At 40.4% G+C, this 26,620-nt stretch overlaps 1 protein-coding gene across 1 annotated transcript in view; it reads left to right on the top strand.

The window, feature by feature from the left end:
* Positions 1-26,620, top strand: part of BLNK (B cell linker) — an 86,743-nt gene that overhangs the window by 34,820 nt on the left and 25,303 nt on the right. Inside the window, exon 4 of the mRNA XM_041415543.1 lies at positions 22,717-22,782. Coding sequence (XP_041271477.1) covers positions 22,717-22,782 — 66 coding nt within the window. The remainder of the gene's footprint in view (positions 1-22,716; positions 22,783-26,620) is intronic.

Here is a 26,620-nt window from a genome sequence, read left to right as displayed (position 1 = left end):
ACATTTGTGACAGTAGCCTGCACCTGATGCTCAAGGAAGAAAAGAATGAGCAGATGGGTACGGGTGGGTGCTTCCATACCCATGTGTGAACTGTACGTCACTGCTGGGCTGGAGTGACACCCCACACGTCACCTGAAACAAACGAAATTACATGGTGCACTTCGACCCAGGTAGTATCAGTTCCACCAGGAATGAGCATAATAATAGAAATCTATAATTTCTTTAGAAGCCTCATGATACTATGAGTAGGTTTTTTTCATACAAGGAGCAACTCTCCTGTGAACGGAACAATGAAAGTTAACCAACCTCAAGGAAAGGTTAAGCTTGAAAGATATCACACTGCCTAAGGAAAAGATGCCTTACAAACCAATAACTTCTCCATGGAAGACTCTACTGTATCCATATTGTCTTCCTATTTGCTAACTAATATGAACATTTTCTAGCAGAAGCTATAAAAATACCATACATCTTGTGAGTAGTTTCAAATCACAAACAGTGCAAACTAGTCTGCACTCTTCAGTCTGTTTATACACACAATCCTGACTCAACACCATTGTGATGAAATAAACAGGACTGTTTCAAATGTATAACATAACCCCAGACAGATAGTTACAATACAGAGAAAGGTGTTAAATATCTCAATCCACACTGCAGATGTTGGTAAAATTCACCAACAACCAGAAATTAAAAATCTTGTACAGCTATCACCTATGCATATTATTCCTAAACTAACAGTCAGAAACTTTCTCCAATCACAAAATACTTTAGATTGTAATTTCCTCAATGCAGTGACCTTCTTGTTCTCTGTTATAACACTATATATAAAAAAGGGAAGATGGTTTATAAATAATACAATGGAGAATAATGGATATTCAAATTTACATATATGTGTTCCTTTACATGTAGACTTCTGTCATATTTTCTTTCTTCTTTCCTTTCTGACTTTTGTATTTTTCCCTTTGTATTTTAAAACTGAAGGGAAGTAATTCTGAAATCCAGTGTTTGATATAAATGTAGACTTTTTGTCCCAATATCCTCTGGGAGTGGAAAGATGCAGGATCATACGACCACAAACTTGTAAAGTAACTCTTTTAAATTATGTACTACAGCAACAAATGCTTCACATTAGGATCTATAAAATTAATAACCCTCTCTGATACAGTGCTGGACTCCAATTCATCTGTACATTTTTGTGGTCTTAATGCAATTAAAGTTACCAACTGTGTAAACATATCCTTAGCAACAATCCACAAAATTTGCAGCTGTAGACAACAGAAAAATTTCATGGCTGTAATTACAAGTCTGAACTATTTTTCTCCACAGAAGAGAGTATTCCATTAAAGTGTTTATCTGTGGTCATAAAATGTTCTCTTGCTATTATTTCAAATAGTAGTTTGATACTTATTAAGACAATAATTTCTTTCTTTAGAAAGTCTCCCATCTCCCTGATCATTTTACTGGGGTTTATTTTAGGGGTTTGTTTTTTGGAAGGTGGTATTTCAAATCCACTACATTTTTGTGTGAAAAAAACTTTTGAAACTTCTTCTGTTCAGCAATGTCTCTGCTTCCAGAACACAGTGGCAGGCAATTCCAATTATCCAGGAAACAGGAGAGAGCAGTCTTAAGCAAATGGAAACAGATGAGAATAGAAAAGACTACAGATAAAATGTTTTTTTCTGTTCTTAAGCAGGAAAATGCTCAGACAGCATAATTATGGTCAGTGACGTGCAGATTACCAAACTGTGCCAGAGAATACACCCACAAACCCCTTCCTTTTGGTTCTATGTATTACAGGCCAGTGCAAGAAATAAGTGGTTTAAAAATTGTTAGTTTTTAAGCATTTTTCAGATACTGAAGGCATCATGGTATGTGTAACAGCACTATACAAAAATTACCTTATTTCAAGACATTCCTTTCACTTTGAAATTTTAAAAATTTGTGCAGCCTTTTGTCGGTGTCAGCAATTTCATCAGCAGGGACACAAACATATTTAGACCATTGGCCATCCATGCCTGAATGCTGACCGATGCTCATAGGCACCTGCTGAAAGGAAGGACACAAAGCACTGCTCCTCCCTGCTCCTTCCCTGTGCTAAGCCTCACTCCCAGTGCCAGGGCCCAACACCCCAAGATGTCCCCACAAAGGCCTCCTGGGTACCCCTCAGGGTAAATCCACACCCCAAACAGGAGGGTGGATGGGAAAGCAGACTTTTCTGATTTAACCCTGCTGCAACAAGGGGTGAGGAGGGGGAGCAGGGTACAGAACCTCTGCAGAGAAGTCAGAAACAAGCGTGGCTTGCCAGGCTGCAAAGAACCCTGTGCCCCTTCCCTCTCCCTCCCGTGGTTAGGCTCACAGTGGGATAAGCTGGCCACTCAGGGGCATCTCCACTGCAGTCACTCCTGACTGCTGGAAGGGGATCAGGTTTGCAGCACAAGCAGAGCTGTTCCCAAGAGTCACTGTGGGTGTCAGCTGGCTCCAACACAGGTCACTGCCTCTGAGACAATCTGATCTCAAACACTTTGAGTTTGACATTAAATAATTAGTGTGTCTGTAGGAGCAAATTTTGTGTTTCTGTATGTACATGAAACAGATGACAGTAAAACTGAAAAGCAGAAGTGCAGCTTTTTGCACAGTCCCCAGAGAAAGAAAACACATATTCTCAGCAGGTGCTAAAATGTGTTTGCTCAGAAGACTCTTCATGAGAAAATCTTACTAAATTTACTGTTTTCACATCTTTGCCTGCAGTACATGCCTACATGTATGACCTATTTCCTCCAGTGAGCCTAATGACAAACCCAAATCCCATTCAAAAAAATTTAGAGTTGCATTTTCAAATGCATCTCCTATTAATAGTACTGTAAGACCAGCTTTGCGTCTGCCATTTGGTATCCAAAATGATAAAGGATTAAAGTTTTAAGATTTCTAAGGCAGCTGATAGGAGTCTTTCAAAATCAACACTGTTTTATTGAGCTATTTGATGCACAGTGAGAAGACCAAAACTCCTGAAAATCAGTATTATATAAAAACACTTGGGACAGACATGTACCCTTTTCTCATCTGCTAAGACACAACTACAGGCCACATGTAACTCTCCCTGTACAAAAAGTGTTTCCTAGTTTAAAATGGCATATAAGCAACCTGAGAAAGGAAAAAAATCCATTGAACTAGCTACATTGGAAAAAAACAGAGATGTATTATTTTAATTAAAAAGCAGAACTGTTTCACCTGTTTGTAGTAGTCAGTAAGTAGCAAATATAGAGAATATTATGAGAAATCATGTTCCATAAACTCATGCTTTCCAAATACCAGCTATGGGACACTGAATAGTAAGTTACGTAGGCAGTGTGTTGACCAAAATAGAAATTGAGGGGGCAAAAACTATGTCTAAATTGACATAGTGTTAAACAATAGAGTTTTAGTGCATTTCTGGCCTGGTATGAAGTACCACAAATTTGCATTCAGATCCATATTATCAAGCACAAAACCCTCCCAGGCAGCATGTGACCGTCTACTGCTAATTTTCTGTTTCCCCTCCACTCTTCACTGCCACAGCCCCTTGCTGGCACATCTTCCTACAGATATTCTGAAAGCAGAAAAAATTGAATACATACAAAGTACTATCAAACAGCACATTCTGTTAGGAAAAAAACTGAGCTTGCAGGATGACTACAGACTCCAGATTCAGATGGTTTGTACTTGGGCTGTCTTCCAATGCAGATGTAGATGGCACCAGTTTGGGCTATTTTCACTCCACAGCCATGAAAAAGAGAACTGTGGCAATCATTTCCTAGCTCTCATGTGAACACAGACTGATCAAGCCAAATTCCTGTTACTGGCCAGTTATATTTACATTCACATTACAGTGCTTCTGTGGCTGGAGCTCTCTCTTTAGTGCTAATCCGGTAGCTCAGAGCTCAAGCAGTAGATGCCTCTTTTAAATAGAGTCCTTCATGTTTGAATACATACTGTCTTTGAAGCAATTATCAGTGTGAGATTAAAGACAGCCTGTAGATATGGGCAGGGAGAAGTACCTCTGAGCTAGGTGAAACACTATGACCTCGACAGTAAAATCAGACAGAAATTTTGAAGTGAATTATCAATCGTTTTATGTATTGCTCAGGAGAGCTTATAGTGCTGGTCTACTGCAAGGATTTCCTAAAGGAAAAGCCAAGCAAAAGCTCACAAAGCCATCTTTTAAAGAGCAAATTGTACAATATCCTGTGATTCTCCATATTCCCCAAAATAGGGAAGTCAAAATCAAAGAACACACTTGGCAAGAGAAGGTTGTATATTAAATTCTCTCCATTAATTCTTTCCTATATAGAACAGTTGGATCCTTCACTCCTGAGTACTTATAAGAAAAAAAACTAGCCCAATCACCTCTAATAATGTTGGAGAGAAAACTTTGTTAATAGAGAAGGGGTTAAGAAATGGGCTTCCTAACATGACTGAGAGAAAAAGTCATATATGGTCATGTCATGAATAAAAATGAAACCTGGTAATCAAACTGACTGCTTACTTCAAATCAGGTGTCTTGGCAGTTTTATATACATTGAAGGCACTAGACTGTATCTATGAACATTAATGTATTCTGTAAAAAGTAGCTTCCTCTTGAATAGTCATGCATAGATTGAGGTCCTTTGATGCAGCACTGTCTCCTCTAAGCATCAAAAATAAACATTAAAGAGATTCACTGGAAATCATTTTATTCTACTTGCAGTTCTTTTTACTCAGCTTCTCATTGCTAAATGTGAGTTTACAATTAAAGCTTTTGTCTCAACTGTGTAAAACCCTACAGGTTCAGAAATGACAACTGAGAGCCAAGGCTGTACCTGTAGCCTGGCTTGGACTTTTCACACTTCCCTGCAGCTAGATTGCTCATCTCTCCTGTGTGCCAGAGCTCCTGCCTGGGACACATTCCTAGGGTCTCTTGCTGTGCAGAAGTTGCTAAGGGTAGATGCTGGTGCACCACTGAGCCTCACCCCACCAGCAGTCAGGATGTGGCTTCAGGCATCAGCCCAGAGCAAGAACTCAAACAGGCCCCTGGGTTCCCTAGAATAATTAGTTCCCTAGACTGATATGTCACACAGTCATACTCTGTAACTTGCATTAAGACAATGGCAAAAATGGTCCCCATAAAAAGCTGTTAGCATCAAAACTTATGAATCTTAAAGGAAGATATGCACAGCTGCTATATTATATTTAAATTTAATAGCTTCAGCAGGAACCCCTGAAAACCCCCAAATCATCATACAAAACATGTGCTAGAATGTATTAAACTAGAGAGCATTAATTCCAGTGGAAATAAGAAAAGGCTGTCATCAAAGGAGTCAGCAAAAAACCTTTGGGCAAGAAAATACACCCATCTTGTCAGTGATAGCAGCCAAACCCTGGATTTTGCTTATTCCTCTACAATTGGCCCTCTATGAAGATGCTCGTTCTGATCTAGGGACATCACTTAACAAGAACTAAAATCCTTTAGACATCTGATCCTTTGTTTCTATGCTACAGGAGTTTTTTATCTACTCAGAAATTCAAAGTAAAAACAAAATTTATCCTAACAATAGGATATAGAAAACTGGAGCGCTGAAACAGGACATAGCTGGCAATTCACAGCAAGTTTTAACCAAATGAAGGTAGTATGCTCACAGTCTTTGTGACAGAGTTTGTTTCAGCAGTTTGACCATGCCTCAATGGTCTCACAGCTCTGAAACAGAAACCAGAACATGCCACCAGAATGAGGCAGCATGTGGAAGGAAAGAGCTGGTTGGAAATTAACAGCAGAAAATAGCAGAAGGGATAAAAAACAGGCTCTGTTTCTGAATATCTTTATCAACATTCTTTATCAACTGATAAAGAAGTTGCTTTTAAAAATCTATCTATTTATGAGCATAAATGGGGAATTATGCAGTCATACTGGGAGAGGATGAGAGAGACCAACTCAAACTGAGCCAGAGCACTTGCAGGGAAGAGAAAATTATGTTGCAACAGACAGTGGCATTTAGAAAACCTACTCAAGCATTTAGAAGGCCTTTTTCAAAATTACGATGGCATTTTGAGCATCAAAAATTCAAAACAGAAATGCATGTATATTCTGTAAGCCATCCTGCCAAGGGACTTAACTGGCAAATCTTGCATACCTGCATTAGGGAATAGTGCCAGGAATTCATCCCCTATCCTTTGCAGCCCTATAAAGGAAAATAAAGTTAGTGCCTATCTACATAATCACAAAAGTGACACCCTGTGTGGATGCAGGTTCTTAAAACATTAGATAAGAAAATACAATTTAGGTAAAAGGCTTCAGTGATGCCCCTCCAGAGCGGTACTGTGAGAACCTCTTCAAAATGCCTCATCCAAGACTTCAAGATACATTCTTCTGGAACACCATTGTGCCCCACACCCCTGCCCCTCAGCTGGGCAGGCTGGCCCAGGCTTCCAGGCCATGCCTCAACAGGCAGCAGCACAATCTCTACTGGCCTCAGATGTGCCAGGGAGCAGGGAGGTGACACAGGCATCCCTCAAAACAAATCCCCACCTACCTAAAACAGTCCTTGTTTTTAGGTGGAGAGTTTCTTGTTAACCATCACCATGGTCAAGATGCCACCCACGTGGTAAAAAAAAATCCCAGTTCCTCTTTGGCCTTATCCAAATGAGCATATTATGTCAAAGAGGGAGAGTTGCTGGGGTTACAACTACAGAAATAGCATGACATTATGTTTGCTGTGTGGCTCAATCCTACCACTGCCTCCAGGCTCTCCCAGGCTCCTGAAGAGGAAGTCAGGGTGTTTCCTGCAGTGGGGGTCAAGCCCTGTCCCCACCTTCAGCCTGGGCCCCAGAAACACTATTTTGGGGTGATAAGTAAGGCTGTAGTGATGGAGAAACTCTTATTCCTTGCCCTGTTCCTGGTGCAGGTCTGCAGGGCCACCCTGCCAGCTGGACACTGCAGCATGTCCCAGTCCATATGGGCTGTACAAGTCCACCTGACCACAGACAGGATCAGTCCCAACACAGGCCAGCAGTTCAGACTCTGCAAACACCTGCTGGGCAAAAAGGAGAGGCCTAGGGCTGTTTGGAGGGACTTGGCCATGCCCTTCTTTATTTAAGGCTTTTCTCTAGTGGTTTTTCTATGTTGTTGTACCCAAACCAACATTCTCAGCACTGGCGCAGATAGCCCCAGGCTAACTTGGAGGCAGACCAGAAAAAACTAAGCAGGTGCCACAGAATCTCTTGAACAAATTTTGTGTAATGAAGACTTTTTTAGGAGTAACTTCTTGGCAGCAGTACCGGTCCAAGTCACACGCCCTTTTCTGCTCATCCTGTGCTGCACCCTCACAAACATCTGTGCACCAAATCAAACCAAAGAACTGATGCAGTTAAAAACCCCCATTTCTGTGACTTTTTGCTTGATTGTTTGTAGTGGACTCCTTCCCCGGTCCATGTAGCACAGCTACACAAACGCAGGAGCCAGCAGATGACTGGGATGAGAAATCCTTTGTGAGTCAAACTGCCACCAAGCCCTGAGCGCACGGCACTGGGGGACTGCCCTGAGCAGCTACCCCTTCCCGGGACCAGGGAGGTGACAGCACCACAAGGACAGGTGAGAAAACCTTGGCACTGGGCACTGCAGGGTTTTAAACCTGGAGCTTTGGTTGAGTCAGGAAGAAACAAGGTTAAACCAGCACAATATTGCAGATGACAGATCTCAAAGATCCCAAAGGAAAACAGCCCGGGATTTCTGCAACAGCCAGGCAAGAGGCAGCTGTTGTGTAAGGGAAACCACTGCAGGAGCCTACTGAGCAAATCTCTTATTCTGATATGTGTTCAGATAAGTGGGAAGATTATATAAGCACAAGGGAAAGTGACACAGCAATATATTCCTACCTACTTTTTCACATTGTCAGTGTGAATTTTAACTAATTCAAAATTAATTTAATTTTCAAAATAACTTTTAGGGAGTAAAATTGCAAAGTTGACCGGTCCACAACCAGATACAAAGCAACGTGGAATTCCAGTTTTGCGTATTACATGGCATTCAACATTGCATTTTTCCTTAAAGCCCACAAACTTTATAAAATACCCCCCAAAAAAAGCAATTTGTACACTATCGACCCAGCCTAGAAAACACTGTATTCAAACATCAAGCAATTCCTATGCTGAAAGCACAGAGACCAAAAACACCAGCTTACCAAGATCACAATCATACAGCTATCAAAGACAAAAATCTCATGGCAGGCTGTTTCCCCAGAGTCACCTGCACTAACCAGGAAAGTCTGTTTTGCTCCTTCAGTTTCACAAGAAAAAACTTTAGTCAGTATTATGTGGGGAGAAGAATTCCATGGGAAAACCTAGCCAAGTGGCAATAAGGATCCCACCAAGGATCCACCTTTGTGTGTCCCAAAAGCATATTGAACGTATCAAAATATATTAACACGATCTAGATGTACACTTCCAAAAAAAAATAAATACTAGGTTTCTTCTCTAGAAGAGCCTTAGGTTATAAGCTAAGCTGCAGAGAGGCCAAAGATAGAGAAGGGGAGCAACAAGAGGCATCCTTCAAAGGTGCAGAATTCAAATGAATCAGCCCTTCAGGATGTCAACAAATGCCTACTTTGCCCCTCAGAGCAACTGCCTGCCTCCAAAATTCATCTCTATAGAGGAAAATATGGTTGAGCTTAAGACTGAGCAAAAAGTCCCAAGCTCAGAGATATCAGAGCCATAAAACACAGTCAGCTGCCTGCACCTTGGGTGGGAACAGCCTTGCTGTGTCTCTAGAAGGATTAGGGTTTTCTCCTGCCTTAATTTAAAAACAGCGTAAGAAACTTCTTCTTTCTCTACAGTTACATTCAAAAGATGGTGGTTTTGTCTCGCTTTTACTGGGGAACCTCGGGAAAGGAAAAGTTATCACGCAGCATTTTCCCACCTGGCACAAATTCACCAGGAGCAGGGAGGAGGAGGGGAACCAGGCCCTGCATCTCTCCCCGCCAGTGAAGTCCCCTGGGCTGGGCAGGTGACAGCGAGCAGGTCACCAGCCCCGGCACGGTCCTCTGGGCTTCCCCGATCCGCCCGCTCCACGGCCGCGCCGCGCCGCTCCTCAGCCCCTCAGCTCCTCCGTGCTGCCTCCGGCGGCAGGGGCGGATCAGCGGAGCCCCACTCCCCTCAGCGTTCCCAAAGGCTCCTCCTCGGCTCCCGGCTCCGCAGCCACCTGTGCGCACCCCGGGCGGGGCGGAGCCGGGCCGAGCCTCGGGTCCTTCCTCTGCCGCTGCCTGCTGGTGGGACGGGACGGGGAGAGGCTCCGGCAGCGCGGCGGGACCCGGCGGAGGGAGAGCCCGGCCCGGGGAAGCGGCGGCGCCGGTAGGTGCCGGGCCGAGGGCAGCGCGTCCCGGCGGGGCTGCGCTCACGGGCATGGACAAACTCAACAGGCTGACGGTGCCGGCCGGGGAGAAGTTCAGGTAGGGGCTGGTCCGCTCCCGGTCTCTCCGGGAACGGGGCTGGCGCGGGAGGGCAGCGGTGGGACGAGCCGCTTCCCGCAGCGCAGCGCGGGGGGATTGGGAGGCGCCGAGGCACGAGGAAGTTGGCAGAAGTTTTACAGTAAAAGGGAGTTTTACCCGTTGTGACCCGGTGGCCCGGGCGCCGCAAGGAAGTGCGGGAGGTAAACACGGGTCTGGAGTGCATAACGCAGATTTCAAAGCAAAATATGTGTCGGCTTCACCTGCAGCGCAAAAAGGGATATTTTCAAAGTGTCTGTTTTCAAAGCTGTAAGGAAATAGTGTGTGACTCATTATGATGCATGAGTCTTATGCAAATTAGAAAAACTTAATTAATTGCTTAATGCTTTAATGTCTTGTGAAGATGGCTTTTGCAGTTAAGTTTTGTAATTTTTCCTAATCTTCGAAAGAACTGGTGGAATAGAGGGAACTGGAAAACGGGAAATGTTCCTAAGTGAAGGAGAACAATGTTAAATACAGGGTTTGAGAGGAAAAAAGCAGAAGCTGGCCATTACTGAAGTATTTTTAGTGTGTCTCGATTCATGTGCTGCTGCAGTTGGTACCTCGAGGCTCTTTCATCATGACTTTTTGTATTTCTGAATAGTTAAAAGAAGTTCTGTTTCTGATTAAGGTAACATGGAATTCTTTTCCTCCTCTGAAAAAATTAGAATGAAATGCTGAAAAATATTTTTTCCTAAAATAAGTCATACTTAAGCACTCAATACTAACTTATAAGCCCTTCTCAAGTCTCTCTCCCGCTCCCCAGAAATCTTAATGCCAACTGCAATAATCCCTTGTAAAGCTGATTTTGATGGAATGTAGTTTATTGACGCCTACTCTCTCCATACTGTGGCAGTGTTGTTCGGGGGTGTGTGCTTGCAGAGCTGCAGTGACACTTCTGCTCCTCAGCCAGGCACAGCTAATGAAAGCCAAGCAGGCTGCATCCTGAGCCCGGGCAAGAGCTCTGTGGAAGGCTCAATGGACAGGAGGAAGAAGGCAGGGAATTTCCTCACTGTCTGCGATTTACCACCTTAAGTAGTCTGAACTGGTTTAAATGGTGTCAGAGCTCAGTGTAGGTCTAAACTTTCTAAAAACTATCTTTAAATAACAAGTTGAGAAACAAGATGGAAAGCTTGATTCCATCCATTACTGGTACATAAAAAAGTAAAGTACACAGCCTCTGCTGTCATAAAATTGTAGCTGGGATTCTCCTTCTGCACTTCTGCAAACAATTAAAGCAGGATTACCTTCAAGTATCTAAAGTGGGTCTGTGTGTGAGGGGAATAATGGCCCACAACTTCTTGGTGAACTGATTCAAAAGCCCTAAACCCGAAAGGCAGCACCACCTCTCTGCTGCACCTTCATGTAGATGGCACTCTGCATCTCGTCTGAGGTTTTAATATTGCTGTCAAATAGGGAAGAGAAAGAAGTAGCTCTGCTTTCCTGTATTAACCTGAACTATTGCAAGTTACTTTTTCTGTCCTCCTCATGGCCAATTCAGGCTATTTGTGCAGGAAAGAAGGAGCACCCGTTTCTGAAGCATGTGAGCATTCTCACCACACGCAGTGGACACGCATGCTTCGACTTGAGCGTGTTGAAATACTTCTTAGAAACCTGGATATGTGGCTACAAAATCTTACTATGGTATCAGAATTTTAAAATCTGAAGGCAAAGCTTTCCATGAGTAGATATTCACAGGATAAATTTAAGAGAGATATGCAAATAGAGGAAGAAATCAGCATAATGTGGTGGTAGCCTTTTTCTCCATCTTTGAAACACGGGATACCCCCTTGTACTCTGTGGCCTGTTGACATTGCAGTTGACTTCCTAATTCCACACCTGTCTGCATGGAGCACACATAGGTTGTTCAGAGTTTGTACTGAATGTTACATGATCTAAATGGTTATGTCAAAAATGTACTTTTCTTCATATGCTAAGATGCAATGCCAAGAAACGTTCCTGCCAAACGTAAAATCAATTTATGTGATTATAGTTTGCATTTTTAAAGACAACTTTCTTAAAATTTCTGCTTTGTAGCTGCAAAAGTTAAAAAAGCACTACTGTTGAGTCTGAGAGAGGATCTTTTGATTTTTTTTAAGTATAGACCTGAAAAACTAGATATTATGTGGTTTTGCTGAGCTCAACTATTCTCCATGAGTATAGTTGAGCCTACCAGACCTAGCTTTTTGTTGCATTAACAAATCTTACGTCAAATCTGAATTCTTCACGTGTTCCATTTGTTAAGTTTATTGCAAAAATAAGAACTATAAATGTTCTTATACATCTGTCTGCCTAACATGTTGTGGTATGTACGTTGTTTGCAGTTAAGCCACTCAACTAACTTCAGTAATTGTTGGACAGGAATGCTGAAACTTCATGGAATTCCAATATTAATTTCTATATAGTGTTTCTTATAAAGCATGCACAGTATTATACAAATTTCCCTCAGAGTACATTGTGTGTTCTAACTGCTTCCTTATAGTCAGGAAAAGTTAATTCAAAGGCTTGGTTATTTATTGTGAGATAAACTAATCTGTAGTGCATAGAAGTAATTTCGTACTTAGAATTGTTTCCCAAAGAGTGGAGTGAATACATGAGCAATAGCCATACTGCCATGGCAAGCTTTAGTGTGCCTGGATTTCAGACTGAACTTCAGGGAAAAAAAATTTGCCGCAAACATACAAAAATAGATGCACTCATGATCAGGGACAGTAGGCAGCATGGGTAATGGGAAGTTAGCAGCTCAAAAGAAAAGTCTGCACTAACCTTGCAAACTCTTTTGTGGTTTAACTTCCCTAGACTATCAGCCTATGATTCCTGGTATTTAAATAATTTTTAGCTACTATATGTGACTGTGTCGCAGCATCTCTTCAGACTTGCTGCAGTTTTTAATTATGACCACAAACCTAATTATGACCACAAACCAAGAGACTTAAACCCTCTGCCCACAGCTGGCTTTGCTGTGTAGCACAAAGTCTTTTCGAAGGCATCATCGCCACTGTGGTGATGGGCAAACCATGGCACAAACCAAAGTGTGCCACATGCTTTCACTCGCCTAAGGTCATGCAGCCGGCAAGTTCCAGATTGCAAACAGCCTTTTGCAAAAGCACACTTTCATGTTAATTTCACATGACTTCATTCATTTGCAGCAGTCCGTCTCTGCCCCCAGCAAAAACAAAGGCTTAAAATCCCTATCTCCAAGCATAATGCCCATTTAAAAGGAAGTGGAAATAAACTGGCAATTTACTTTTCACAGGTTGAACAAGTGTGTCTGGGTATTTTTGCAGGATTTTGTATTAGTTCCCGTTGTTAAACAGAAGGGTTTAAATCCTAATTCTATGAAAATCAAGAGGGGTTTCCTTAAGGCCTGAATGTCTGTTGCCTGTCAAACCTGGAGGTGTTTATAGTCTTCACTAATTTTCTACTGGTAGCTTGGCTGTAACTGCTAGGCCTTTTTCTTTAACAGAGGATCTTCTGGCAATGTGTCTTCTCGAAAGTGTATAGTAGCAAAAAAAATAATTCATTTGGGATTGAAATTTTATTTGTTATCTCAAATTTCATCCTATGTATAGGATGCTTTACCATAGGGAGCATTTACTTTTGGAGAAAATGTTTGGGGAATATCTGAATATGAGTTTTGTGCTGTAAGAAAATATTTTATTATAGTAATTCTACTAATTCCTCTTAGTGGTAGCAAGCAGTCTTAGAAACTTAATCTGTTTTTTCAAGGCAAATTTTAACTTAGTTAATTGCCTCAATGAACTTGAACAGGTCAAAAAAACCAAAATAAACTCCAGCAAGAAATTAACTGGAGTGTCAAAGTAACCTATGGAATGTTCCCCGTGACAGAATTAGGCATCAAAGCCCTCATCCAACTTCAACATTATCTCAACCTCTCATTAGTTACGTGGAGTCCAGAGGAAAGGCTATGCAAATGGTAGCATCATTCAGTGGTTTGGGTTGAAAGGGACCACCCTGTTCCCATCCCTGCCATGGGCAGGGAAACCTTCCACTAGATCAGGTTGCTCAAAGCCCCATCCAGCCTGGCCTTGAACGCTTCCAGGGATGGGACAGCCACAAGTTCTCAGGCCAGCCTGTTCCAGTGCCTCACCACCTTCACAGTAAACAATTTCTTCCTAATATCCAAACTGCTCTGTTTGATGCCATTCCCCCTTGTCCTTTTACAGCATACCCCTGTAATCAACTCCTCTCCAGTTTTCTTACCCCCTGCAGTTACTAAAAGGCTGCAGTAAGATCACCCCATGCTGAACAATCCCAGTTCTCTCAGCCTCACTTCTGCTCTTCCACCTGCTCTGGTGATCTCCTCTTTCTAGCAAAAGTCTAATCTGCCCTAAGGAAATAACAGCTGGAAAGGTCTTCTGGTGTTCAGCACCCATTGCCACCCACAGCCACCTCCTGTCTCAGCTTACAGTGTCTCCTGACAACTTCCCACTGCACAGTACCACTGTGTGGGGACAGCAGCTTTTGTGGCACAGCCTTGCTTTAGCCCAGCAAAATGTAGGCTAACATAAGGTCACATGAAATCCCACTTCAGTGATTTCCAGTCTTCAAAGCTGAGTTTCACGGGCACAGGGAAAGGAGGTCACCAGCTGCATTTGCCGTGCTGATGAGCACAAACAGAAGTTTTTCCTGTAGGATTGTTAGGTCCTGTTTGCCACACAAAGCACAGGATTTTGATTAAAAGATAAAGTTTTATAATCTCTATTTCCTCTAGTTTTATGTCAGCTTAAACAGTTCATAAATTCTTTCTCATCTCCTGGCTTTGGAATGAAATGAGATAGGAAATGCAAACTTCCCCAAATACCACTGCAAAAATCCATTCTTTCACTCAGCGTGACTTCTCCAGTCAAATCCTCTTGCTTCTCCTTCCGACCTTGCTTCAGCACAGCATAGCCTCCATCCCATCTATATTTGTCCTTCTTTATTCCCTTCTCTCTGTACAACCACTTCATTCTACCAATCCCTTTAAAGCTTCTTTTATTCTTTCCAGCTATGTCATCCGACCTGTACTAATCCCCCGGCTAAAAGAACAAGCAGCCAACCAAAACAACCAAACCTGAAACATGCGAATTTTTATTAAAAAAAAAAAAAAACCACCAAAAAAAAAGCACCCACCCACAAAGGGGGGAAAAAACCCAAATTAAACCACTACATAGGATTTATTCTCACACAGAATTTCCTGCCTATAATGCTGTTTATAAAAAAGTATGTTTAAGTGTGTCTGTGATCTATGTGTGTTTAAAACAAAAATATGGCAATGTGGGAAAAATTATGCAGTAGAATATTGAAAACTATCAAGAGATGCCCTGCTTTAATCTCTGCAGGTAGACAGCAGTGTAAGGGTGTAATCTCTTCACAAGGTCAGCTATGCTTATGTAGTACCTATAGCTGCATTCTACTTGTGCTGGCAAAATTATTAAATCATTGGCACAACTTATTCTGCCACTGCTTCATATGCACACTGTTCCAAATAAAATAAGGCCTTGTAGTGACACTGTAGTTCTGCCAAAATAACTGTCTGGAGCAGGAGCATTTGTCAACCATAGCAATGACAAGTGGCACTGTCCTTGGCCTCCAATTGTCAGTTACTCAGCAGAAGTGAGTAATTTAGATTTGATCTAATGACATAGGGTTTTTTGGGGTTTTTTTTTAGTAAAATAATTAATTATTAAGAGCCAAGCAAATAACCCAGTAAATTAATTTTCATGCCCATGGGAAAAAAACAACATTCCAGCAAACATGACAAAACTCTTTTTTACCATTTGTTTATAAATGTACCTCACACAGCTGTGTAGAGTGCTAGATATTGAATCATAATATGATATTGCAGGTATCCAGTGATATGTTGATTGCAGAACAAAACAGTTTTGTGTTTTACAGAATCATTCAAAATCTACATACTGCACAGGACATTAAAATGTGATAGATGCTTTGCTTTTGGAAGGCAAATACAACAATCATAAATCATTACAAAAAAGCCCCACTGGAAAGCCATATTAGTTTATGTGCTCAGCAGACAAGAGAATTGAAAAACTGATGGAAAGCAGTGGCTAAAAGGACAGTACTTTCCTGTTTGGCTCTAGGGTATCATCTTAGATTTTTGGCAAATTGTAAGAGGATGCAATGTAAATATGTCTGGTCTGTGCCAGCTGTAATAAATTACTGAAGAGTAACAGAAGCTTGAAAATTCTATTAGCATCTTTATCCTAATTGGTTAGTATATACATTTTGAATAGGTCTATTTTCCTGACATAAGCAAAGCCTGATGCACAATGCTACAAGTTTATGACCTCAGCATAAATTATTGCACAGTAAATACTTTAAAAATAATTGAAATCATGTATTTTATATGTAAATGTGAAATGTAAATTATAATGAGTACATAATGTGTTCATATGTATTATGAGGCAATAATATGAAAAACATGAGTATATGTTTTTCAGGCTTAATTCAAGGGGAAACCGGGTGAAATAAGCTATTTATAGAAGAGGCTATACCATGTGTCTTAATGTTTCCTTCCTATCTTAAAATATGGATGCTGTAGGCATCTCTGCAAGATGCACAGAGGCAGCAAAGTGCTACTGAAGCTGTAGCTACGTGGCCAGTTGAATTTGGCATGGGGCTGAGCTGCTGCCATAAGAGCAGGTCCCTTTCTTCAACCTCCCAAGGCCCCTGCTCACCCTGCCCCTCTCTGCCCTCTCACTGGCACTTGGGTTCCAATGACCACATGGCAGAGCTGGGGCTGATCCTGCTGATATCTAAATTGGCAAAAGAAAAAAGAAGTTAGTTTCCCAGCTGGAATTCCCATAATTCATCATAGCTGGGGAAGCACCGAGGGCAGAGAGGAGCGGAATTTCCCCTTTCAGTGGCAGCCCACGTGGGCTCCATTAAAGTGACATAGGGACCAGCCAGGGAATTTCTCCAGAGTTTTAACAAAATTTGATTGGCTGCAGAACAAAACAAACAAAACTGATCCATGAGCAGCCTCCATTAGGTCCCTGTCAGTCCACCCCACATCTATGATGGGTATAATGCTTCTGTAGCTTGAGCAACACTTTCAGCCCAAGTACAGCAGTGTTTGTCAGTGGGAATATTCTGGGTACATACCAGATCCTGTCTTTATTTCCCTATAATGCCTTTCTGCTTCCTCTCTTGTTGAAATATAAAAGCCACTTAAGTCTTGTACATTTCTGCCCTTGTTCTCCTTCAGTGACCAGGCTGTAGGGTACTAATCCTTCAGGGAGTCAGGGAGGTACAGCACTCGCTTAGTTTTAACTGGAACTGTATTTTAGAGTAGCTTAATAGGTTGAACTTCCTCCTGCTGCTTGAAAGACCTTCCAGAAAAGTGGAGTAAGTCTTGTGAATGTGGTTTCTGTGTGGGTGTTGGTTTGTTTTGGTTTTTTTTTCTATTTTGTTTTGTGTTTTAATTCATTAACTTGCATCCAGAGAGCTGGTCCAAATGTGGTTTCTGTGTGGGTGTTGGTTTTTTTTTTTCTGTTTTGTTTTGTTTTTTAATTCATTAACTTACATCCAGAGACTGGTCCGAAAAAGATCAGCAAACCAAAAAAAAGGCTCAAAACAGAGCAGGTCGGTTACAGAACAGAAAACATAGTTTACCTTTTTATGTCAAGAAGTGACATGTAATAGTCACTTATATATTGTAATACCTCATTATTTTCTGTATTCCCTACGGTGTCACTGTTATTCAGTTGGGATAAAGGGGAGAGCAATCTGCATAAGAGGGAAGAGGTGTCCAAACCTCCGAGGTTTTGTTTGTTTCCAGGCCAATTCAAGTGCTTAGCATTGGAAACCTAGAATGGGTTCTTTCAATATGCAGAGCTCCCAATCACCCCAAAGTACTTACACTGTTTACTTTCAGGTTAGGCATGATTTCTGTCAAGAATGTATTATCCCTTTGCATGCTATATTTTTTATTAACTCAGTGAATATTAGTACTTACCAGTACAAGGAGAACTGACAGCATTTTTGTAAAGATTGCGTAGAGGACAAATGAAGATGAAAAATATAATCAATATTTAGCTTTCTGTGCCTCTGTGTGTACCATGTAAGCACACACCTGCTCTAACTACAAGGTTTGCCTTTAGGCAAAATAGTGGATGATTCAAAAGTGAGCAGAACAGGCTGTTTCTGAGACTTTAAAAAATCAACACCCTTGTCAAAATGAATATAAACTATTGTCATTTCCCCTTGTGCATCTCCCAAACACGGGTGAGAACAATTCCTTGTTCCTTCTTCCTCTCAGATAGGTAGCTGTAATTGACTTCTCCCAATAAGAAAACCTCTTTGAACTTTTCTTGTCAGCTTTGAGATAGCTTTACAGATAGAGATCAAAGGCTCAGTGCCTTGAATGGATGGTTTGGTGCCACAGGTTACCACCTCCAGTTCCAAACTTCCTCTTCTCCCACCAAGAAAGCCATTGCAGGGGGTGGATAAAACCCCAGAGTGGATGAGGGGCTGTAAGGCCCTACCTTGGACCGGTAGCTACTGAAGTGGTTTTTCTGACTGCATCTCAAGGGTTCAGCTGTCTCTCTTACACATTTTTATGTGTTTTACACATATCACAGCCGTAGAAAACACCAGCTGTGCCCAGGTGGCTGTTTCCACGTGGCATTTCCTTGCAAAGGACTCCCACTCTTGCTTTTCCAGGTAGAATATAAGGTTGTGTGCATGTGGGGGTCTGAAGCACCTGAAGGAGGTCTAATGAGGAATTAGATGCTTTCTGTAATTGGTATTTCTTTTTGCTTTCTACTGAGGAATTAGAAGTGAAGGGGACAGAGTTTGTTTTATAACATTTAATTGCATTGTCTTTGAGGCACAAAACTGACAAGTAATATGAAAATACTTGTTAGGAAGACACCCAGTTCACCAAAATCCATGTTCTTCCACAAAGACCATGGCAGAAGCATTAATTTCATGGAAGCCTGGCATGGGAAAGGTGGTCCTTTTCTAGTTTATTAACGCAGTTTGAGAAGATATTTCAACATAAGAGCTACATGCTTTTCAAAATCTCAAGTGGTAGTTTTACAAATCCCCTTCTAGGTAAGCAGATTCTCCCCCCAAAAGGAAGCAGGAGTCTTCTCTTTCTCCAGAAACAATAACTTTCTTTCTTAATTTGGTCACTTGCATAGCTATTTATAAAACTGAAGGATAATGGAAACACAAAACAGAGATCAGCTGGGGAAAAGGTGGTGGAATAATTGTGCTGTGAGAGTCTGGACATGCTGTTCTTTCTTTAGTTTCATATTCTAATGTGGGGGTTTTTTTAATTAACAGAAGTAGCTGTAATAATTTTTAGTTTTCTGCTCTTTGAGTTTTGGTTTGTATCTTCTTATAGCTTAGCTTTTATTCTCCAAATTTCGTTATAATTTTCCTTGCTTTCTGCTTTGTGGTTCTTTCCTGTAAAACCTTATAGCTGAGGCAAGTGGGTATTTTTGGAGATTTTTTTGTTTTAAGTCTAAAATTTGCACTTACTAAATCCCATTCTAGGTTTCTAATGCAAGTATTTAAATTTTCCTGAAAAAGAATCCAAACAAACAAAAACTCTGAAAAACATTTTTTTGTTTTAATGTGATCTGCCTTTCTTAAGCCAAAAGTGAGTGCTACACCTACCCACAGTCTTACGTAAAGTGAATGGATGTTGTAGTCTTCAGAAAATGTGACTTCCTAGGCACAGAACTATAGGCTGTCCTGTCAGTGAGAAACAGATATAACCAAAAAGGTATAAGAACATGCAATTGGCATGCAAATTGTCTGATTTACCGTGTATTTATTTTTTAAATTATTTTTACTATTTTAAAACCAATTCAGCTTCATCAGTTCAAGACCTAACTTGTGAGGAGGAGGAGAAGGAACATACAGGTCCCTTAATGTTGAATGAATCAATATTGCTTATAAAGCAATTACTGATTTATAATACCTATTAATACAATTTCTCAAAAACTAGTCTAAATGGTGGGAGAATTCCATATTACACATGTCTGTCTGAAAGTAAGACAGACTTCTCTTTCTCAAGTCTAGGGACTCTGTACCTCATCTCACATCTGAGTTGAAAACTTGTCACACACTTTATTCTTCATTTTTCTCTTTAAAACCTATTTTACCTTTAGAAAGCTTTTGTAGGATAGTGTGCATGCAAAAGAGCCAAAGGCTTCCAGGTGATGTTTGAAGGTGGGGATGTGTCACAGGCCAGGTCTGCCCACCATCCTCACTTCATCATCACATATTCCTCATAAGCTGAGCTGTGACTAGATCAAAGAGAGGGTGGGTTTGTTTTATTTGTTTTATCTTGAGGCAGCTCTGCCAGTCCTTGAGTGCAGCAAGGTGTTTTGTCACACAACAAGTCCTTCTTTCAGGATGTATGATATATACAATCGGAAAACTTTCCACCTTCCTTCAAGTACTTATCACAGCTACAGACCCCTTTGTCAATAGATCTGATAATTCTGAATTACTGGAGTTTTTAGCTACAAAAATAGCAACACAGGGCTAAAAAGTGTTTTGGTTTAGATTTCTGTCTTTTTTTCTTATTCCTTTCAACATGTAGAATTTCTAATGTACTTGTAAGAAACCTAAAACTTTTTAGAAGCACCTACAGCCAAGACTTCCAAACTTACTATCTGCAGAACTTTGAAAATCTATTGTGTGCCACGAGATCCTAATCAAAGGGTCCCATCCAGTCTCTGCAGGTTACAATTAAAATGGATCTCAGAATATCTATTGCCAAAATGTCTTTTCAAAGGTTAGCAGTAACACAGACTGCAAACCTGATTTTGCATAAAAAGATCCCAAGCAGGTTTAATGAAGAGTTGGAGCTTGTAGTTAAAGAAGCAACTTTAAGTTTTACCTCTTGATTATCTTTAATTATGTGCAATGCAAAGTAAGACGAGCATTACTCATTGTTTTTATTTACAGTACTAGCTGATGGAGGTCCTTGAGTATTTCTGCTCATCCCAAGAGAGCACTAGAGAATAAACATTAGTTGGTGATGAGGTCCTGACTCAGAGGTGTTGTGAAGGAGGAGGTTGCAGTTCTGTACCTGACACGAGGGCTGCCTGCACTGGGCCACGGGAGCCTCCATTTCCTGGGTGTTCTCCGGGCTGCTGCTCTGGTGAGGTCCTCTCTCAACAAGCCCCTTTTCTTGGAGTGCAATCTCAAGTATTTGAGAGCCATACCACAAGTATTTTGGTACTAGTCAGATATGTAGATTCAGTCAAAACTTTAGGTATATAAATGCCCTTCTGTGCTTCACTTTCCTCATCACTCTGGAGTGGCCTTTGGGCCTGGGATTGAGTGCTTGAAGATTTGGGCTTCTGTGCTTCACTTTCCTCATCACTCTGGAATGGGATTGAGTGCTTGAAGATTTGGAGAATCCTCTTGCCATACACTTTTCTATCTGCCTCTCATCTTCTGTTTCTCTAAGATCAGAAATCAGATGGACAGCTCTTCCTAAAACTTTTCAGTTGTTGCCTTTTATGTGGCCTGGCACTTCAAGAAATTTCAACCTCCAGCTAACTGAACGGAGTGGTTTTTGCAGTTCATTCAAACAGGAGATCAGCTGTGCTTGATGGCTTCCTACACTCCCCACTTATTGCACTGGGTTATCTGCTTACTCTCACAGGCTTCAGACAAGATAAATTATCCAGGGGCAGCAAACAAGGATTTTAACAACTCCTACAAGACCTATGTAACTTGAAAAGCTGAAAAAATTCACACTAATGCATATTAGGTACTCTCTGATTTATCAGAGTTGTAATTAGACATCTAAATGCCTCCATAAAAAGAATAAGGAATAAGAGACACGGATTTTTAATAAATTTGACTTGGGAAAAAAATGGGAATGTTTTCATGGCAGTCCATCTGCTTGGAAAAAATATCATAATAGCACCTGTGCATGTGATTTACTAATTTAAATGCACCTTTTTAAATAGAAATATGTAATAAATTTATATTTTAAACTATAGCCTTATTCAAGACTCATGGAACATCCATGATGCTCTCATCAATTCACCTAAATGTGATCAAATGAAAAGCAAACTAATTCAGGTACTTATCAATTTTGTGTTGAATCTTATTTGCATGCATGAGTGAAGATTTTTTTAGCAAATAAATGACAATATAGATTAAAACCAGTAATGTGAAAAAGCCCACCTTTTTTAAAATAAAGTAATAATTTTGCTAATGTAAATATATTAGTGTCAGTGATGAGCAATAAGCAATATTCAGATAAAAAGCTACAATTAGATTTTTGTTGGTGAGTTCTAACTTTGACAAACAACAAAAGAATATAACTGATGCTGACATCCATCCCTAATTGAAGTCTGGCAAGCCTTTTTGAAAGAAACACAAACACTTACAACCATTCTCCCCAAACTAGAACTAAACCATTTAGATCTCCTCTCATTCTTTTCATTCCTCATTACATTTCATTTATAGACACTGCCAGGTGCCAGCTGGGGCACAGCACAGAAACAGCAAACTGCAGATGATGGCTATTTCTGATGTTTCTAGCAGAACCAGAAGCTGAGTCTGTTAAGAAAAAAACCCCAGCAAATGCAACAGAAAAGCAGAAGTTCTTCTGAGCTTTTCACCTCAGATTTAATGTATCTCATTAATTTAGATAATAATCCAAGCTACTCTTAGAGATGTAGAATATTGTTATTGGCAATTTTGGAGCATTTTGCTCTACACTTGTTTCTCACAACTATAAGTAATTAATTTCTCTAAATTAGCAGGTTATAGTCTATCATTTTGCTATAAATTATCAGTTTGAGTTTTCAGCAGAAGTTAAAGATGTGCTTGTGAATTATTTGTCCATTATTCTCATTATATTTAAGTGTCCCATGTATGGCCAGAAATCAGAGGACATCATCATTATAGCCTTGCTAGAGTTTTGAAGTCAGTTCTAGATAAAATGGCATCATTTAAATATTCTACACTATTAATTTAGGCAAGGATTTATTTTTTCCTGATGCACGTACTCTTAAATTGATTGTTTATACTGTATTTAATTGTATTTGGAAGGATAACACAAATAATGCTACAGAGCTCTTTAAAAGGAAGGAAAACTTCATGCACAAATGATTTAGCAATTAAACTACTTATTGAAGATACATTGAGCATATTTTTCTTAATTTATATTAATGTTCAACCACTTAGTAAATTAATGCTGGCTTTGTTTAATATCTTACAGGAAGCTCCAAAAGATGGTGCATGACATCAAGAAAAATGAAAGTGGGATAATAAACAAGTTCAAAAAGTAAGTTTGCAATGCCAATCCCTAGTTGTATCAATGTGGGGAAGTCTGGATTATGAGCAGAGTGATGTGTGGTACTTTAGTGATGGGACCATGTCATTCCAGAGGGATGCACTTCAGTGCATGGAAGGAGCTTCAGTTCAGACTGCAACCTGCAGAATTGTCAGCAGTATTAAGAATATCATAAAGGAATTGCAGAACTGGAGTCCAATGATAGGTTGTGTTTGTAGCCTTGAAAAAAACAGTATTTGAGTGAAGAGTCTTTTTTGGAATGTTTGCTGGGAATGGTCATTGCTTGTTCTTTGCATGTGTGCGTTTCTCCTTAGGCAACTGTTTAGCTTTCCTGCTGCAATTAAGTTGAGTTTGAGCTCCACCTTGAACCAACTGGTCAGACATCATACTTAAAATTCCCATAAAAATGCAAAGTCCTCCTGTGTTTCAGTCTTATAAAACAAAATCCAGCATTACCTAGCTCCCTTATTCTAGTAAGATATATTGAACAACATGCAGATTGTGTCACGTGCATGAAAGTATTATAAAATATTCATATGTATTTATACACAGAAAGAAATTCCAGTAATTTTGCATCCTTGTCAAATGAATACACTATTCAGTGTTTCCAGACAAACATCTATTTAAAGCAATTAGCTATTTAGCACACTTTTCTTAATGCAACAGCTCATTTGCATTGAAATTCCATTTGGATGCGATTTTCTCATTCAGATGTCTTTCTTTGGATGGGTCATTGGCAACAAAAGTATTAAATACTTTTAGAAGTTAATTACAATGTCTATCTGCTGTGTTTCCAGGACAACCATGTTTAATTCTAGAAATGCAGCTCTTGTACATAAAAGACACATGGAAGCATTGTTTTAAATTGTTTTTAAAGAGGGACCATGATGGCTCCATCCAAGGGAAACAGCTAATTCCCGATGTATCTGAAGCCATCAGTCAGTCAGCTGCTGGCAGCAGCAGTGGGGCCCTGCCTGCTTTGGCTGTGCAGGAGCTCTGGAGAGCCAGGCTGGCTCAGCTCCTGCCCTGCTGCCAGCCCAGGCAGGGCTGGTGTTGGTGGGCAGCTGCTGGAGCTGCCAGAGGAGGGGGATACACCCCCAGGAGCAGCAGGACTGCCCAGCTCTCCTGTTCCCCAGGCAGGAGGGGTATTCTTGGCCTCCCAGCACTCCTTTGTGCTCTCATTTCCAGAGCTATGTTTTCTGCCCACAGACCTTGAGCAGGCTCTGATGGTAAAACACCTGATCTATCAGATGGATTTTTGAGATAATTTTTTTTCTTTTACTAATTCTCTTTCACTCCAAGATTGCTGCAGTTCACAGTTAATCACAGTCACTTGCTATACTTACTTATTTCCCTGCAAGCACAAAAGGAAATTTTCCCATAAAATGGCCCTCTTTCAACTACTTGGCATTTTAAGTGTGTTTTTGTTTTTAACACAGTGACCACTGTGTTCACCGCCCAGCTACAAAAAACTCATTTTCACCTGGGACCTGCTGACAGGGAAGAGCTGCTAGGCTGTCCAAAGCTTTTGGTGGGGTTTTGGAGTGGAAGGGGTTAAAGAGGGTTTCTTACAGTTGCTGCTTTTTAATAAAGGATGGCTTCCTACTTCACAATAGTTGTTTAACTGTAATTAATAATGTTCCAGTGGACTCAGTTCAAAAGCCTCAGAGAGGAAAGATGACAGAAACAGCAGAACATCTAAGGTTTATCATTTGAGGCTACAGAGTGTCTCCTATAGTAGCCTGAACGTGAATTCTGTTGTTAATCAGTTGCTCTGATTGTGTCTTTCCTAAAGAATAAGAAGGGAAGAACAGAAAAGGGAGAAGTAACATGAACCAAGTGTAGCAGAAGCTGGGAAGGTCATCATTAAGTGTCAAAGATTGCTGCTATAGCGCTGTAATTCTTTGATTCATGCAAGATAAAAAAAATATAAATATATATATGTGTATATATATATATATAAAAAAAAGAGTAGACTCATAAAAACTCAAAGTATGACTGCAGCACAAAGCTCACATGTCAACTCTCCCAGTCATAAGAACACAACATGAGGTATAAAAGCATAATAACCTTTCTGATGTTACTGTGATTCATTTGAGTCATAATAATCTTTTTTGCAGTTATGAAGATCAGAAATTTAGTTTGTAAAAATTGAAGAATTTCTAATATTTGCACATGACTTCAGGGTTCAAGTCTTGAACCCAACACATAATGAGACTTGCAATAAAAGCATGAGTTGACAGCACTGATAAGGATATGTACAAGAGGAGTTAAGCTTTACAGAATTAGAGCTGGCTGTGTTCCTTACTATGCAGCCTTTTTGTTTGGTTGTAAAAACAAACCAAACATGGTTATCCAGATGATCACTACTTCCATTTCAGTTAAAGGATTATTTTATTAAATGTCAAGGTTCTAAACATGAGTGAAGCAGGAAAATTTTTATTTTAAATGGGCTTTGTGTAGCAGATATTCATCTATATGCTGGGAAAGAAAATCAAAATCAAACCTGTTATAAGTAGAAATAATTTTAAGAGAATTCAAACAGTGTACTTGCGTATCTGAAGCCTAAAGTTATCACCCAAATGTATGCCATAAGCCTCTGCTATACAAATTTAAAGAATTATCAAATATTTGTGAAATGCAGTGACTAATGACTTATTAGCAGTATTTGTTAAAACACATCTAAAATCTGGATTGGCTCGTGATTATGAAGAAGTGTAAAAGGTCTTGCATCTCAAAACATTTGCTCTCCAGGCTAGTTCATCTGTGGGGTGCAGGTGGGGAGGAATTCATCTACTATCCATGTGTGTCTTAAGGATCTGTGGAAAGCAGGCTGAGCATTCCTGGTAACAGGAAAGAAATAGAAAGGCTAGGTTTTTCCCTTGCTTAAAAGTTCCTGTTTGCTCCCCATTCCGACTCAATGTTTTCTGGCAGTAAAAATATGGGCCACTGCAGGATGGCTGTCACCTGCTTGCCCTTAATCACATGCAAAGCTGTTTACAGTCCTGAGTCCCAGCTGCTGTGCAGATCACAGTGTCGAGGAAGATTATGTACTCAGGTGTAGAAGCAATGAGTGTAGCCAGCATTGGATAAACAGTGAGAGCTGGGGGCATTTTTTTCATACTCACATCCTTGGTAATGCAGAGCAGGGAAGCAGAGCAATCATAGGTTTCAGGATGTAGGCTGGCTGTGCTTGAAACACGCTGTAAAGACAGCACTCATCTGGACATCGTAAGCTTTAAGCCTCTAGGCTTTGTTCAGTGGAATCCTGACTAAACTAAAGTTGGGTGTTAAAAGTCACACTGCATGTACAGCAAAGTCAGGACTTCACCTAAAGTTTTGTATGTGCTGACCTACTGTGTTGAATAAGAAACAAGAAGTTCCGTTTATTCTCCTTGTTGTAGTATCACATCCTTCACAAAGCTATCAGAAATCATGCACTTTTACTCAAGTTTCTGACTGCACACTATCCAAATGTCCGTTTCTTGAACATTTGCCATGTGACCTGGAAAATGGAACAAAGATGCTTTACCCATCTTTTTAGTTGGGTAGGTCTTTGCTTCAGATTTGTGTGGTCCATTTTTCTATACCATTTATAATTTAGGCAGTAACTTCAGGCAGAAAAATAGTTGTGTCACTAAATATCTCTTCAACCTGCATAGCTACAGTAAAAGGCATTCATGATCAAACCCTTGGCAGAGGGAAAAGCAGTGTTTTATGAACCAAACAGTGAGAGAAAGTACCAAAATCAAGCTGTACCACACTTAGAAAAAGAAAACAGGAAAAAGTATAATGCCTTATTTTAACTGTTATGATGAAGAAACATGAA

This window comes from Onychostruthus taczanowskii, unplaced genomic scaffold (genome assembly GCF_017590055.1).
Source record: "Onychostruthus taczanowskii isolate IOZ18803 unplaced genomic scaffold, ASM1759005v1 scaffold5, whole genome shotgun sequence".
NCBI lineage: Eukaryota > Metazoa > Chordata > Aves > Passeriformes > Passeridae > Onychostruthus > Onychostruthus taczanowskii.
The sequence above is the reverse complement of the archived record's forward strand: the minus strand, read 5'-3'. Positions and strand labels throughout refer to the sequence as shown.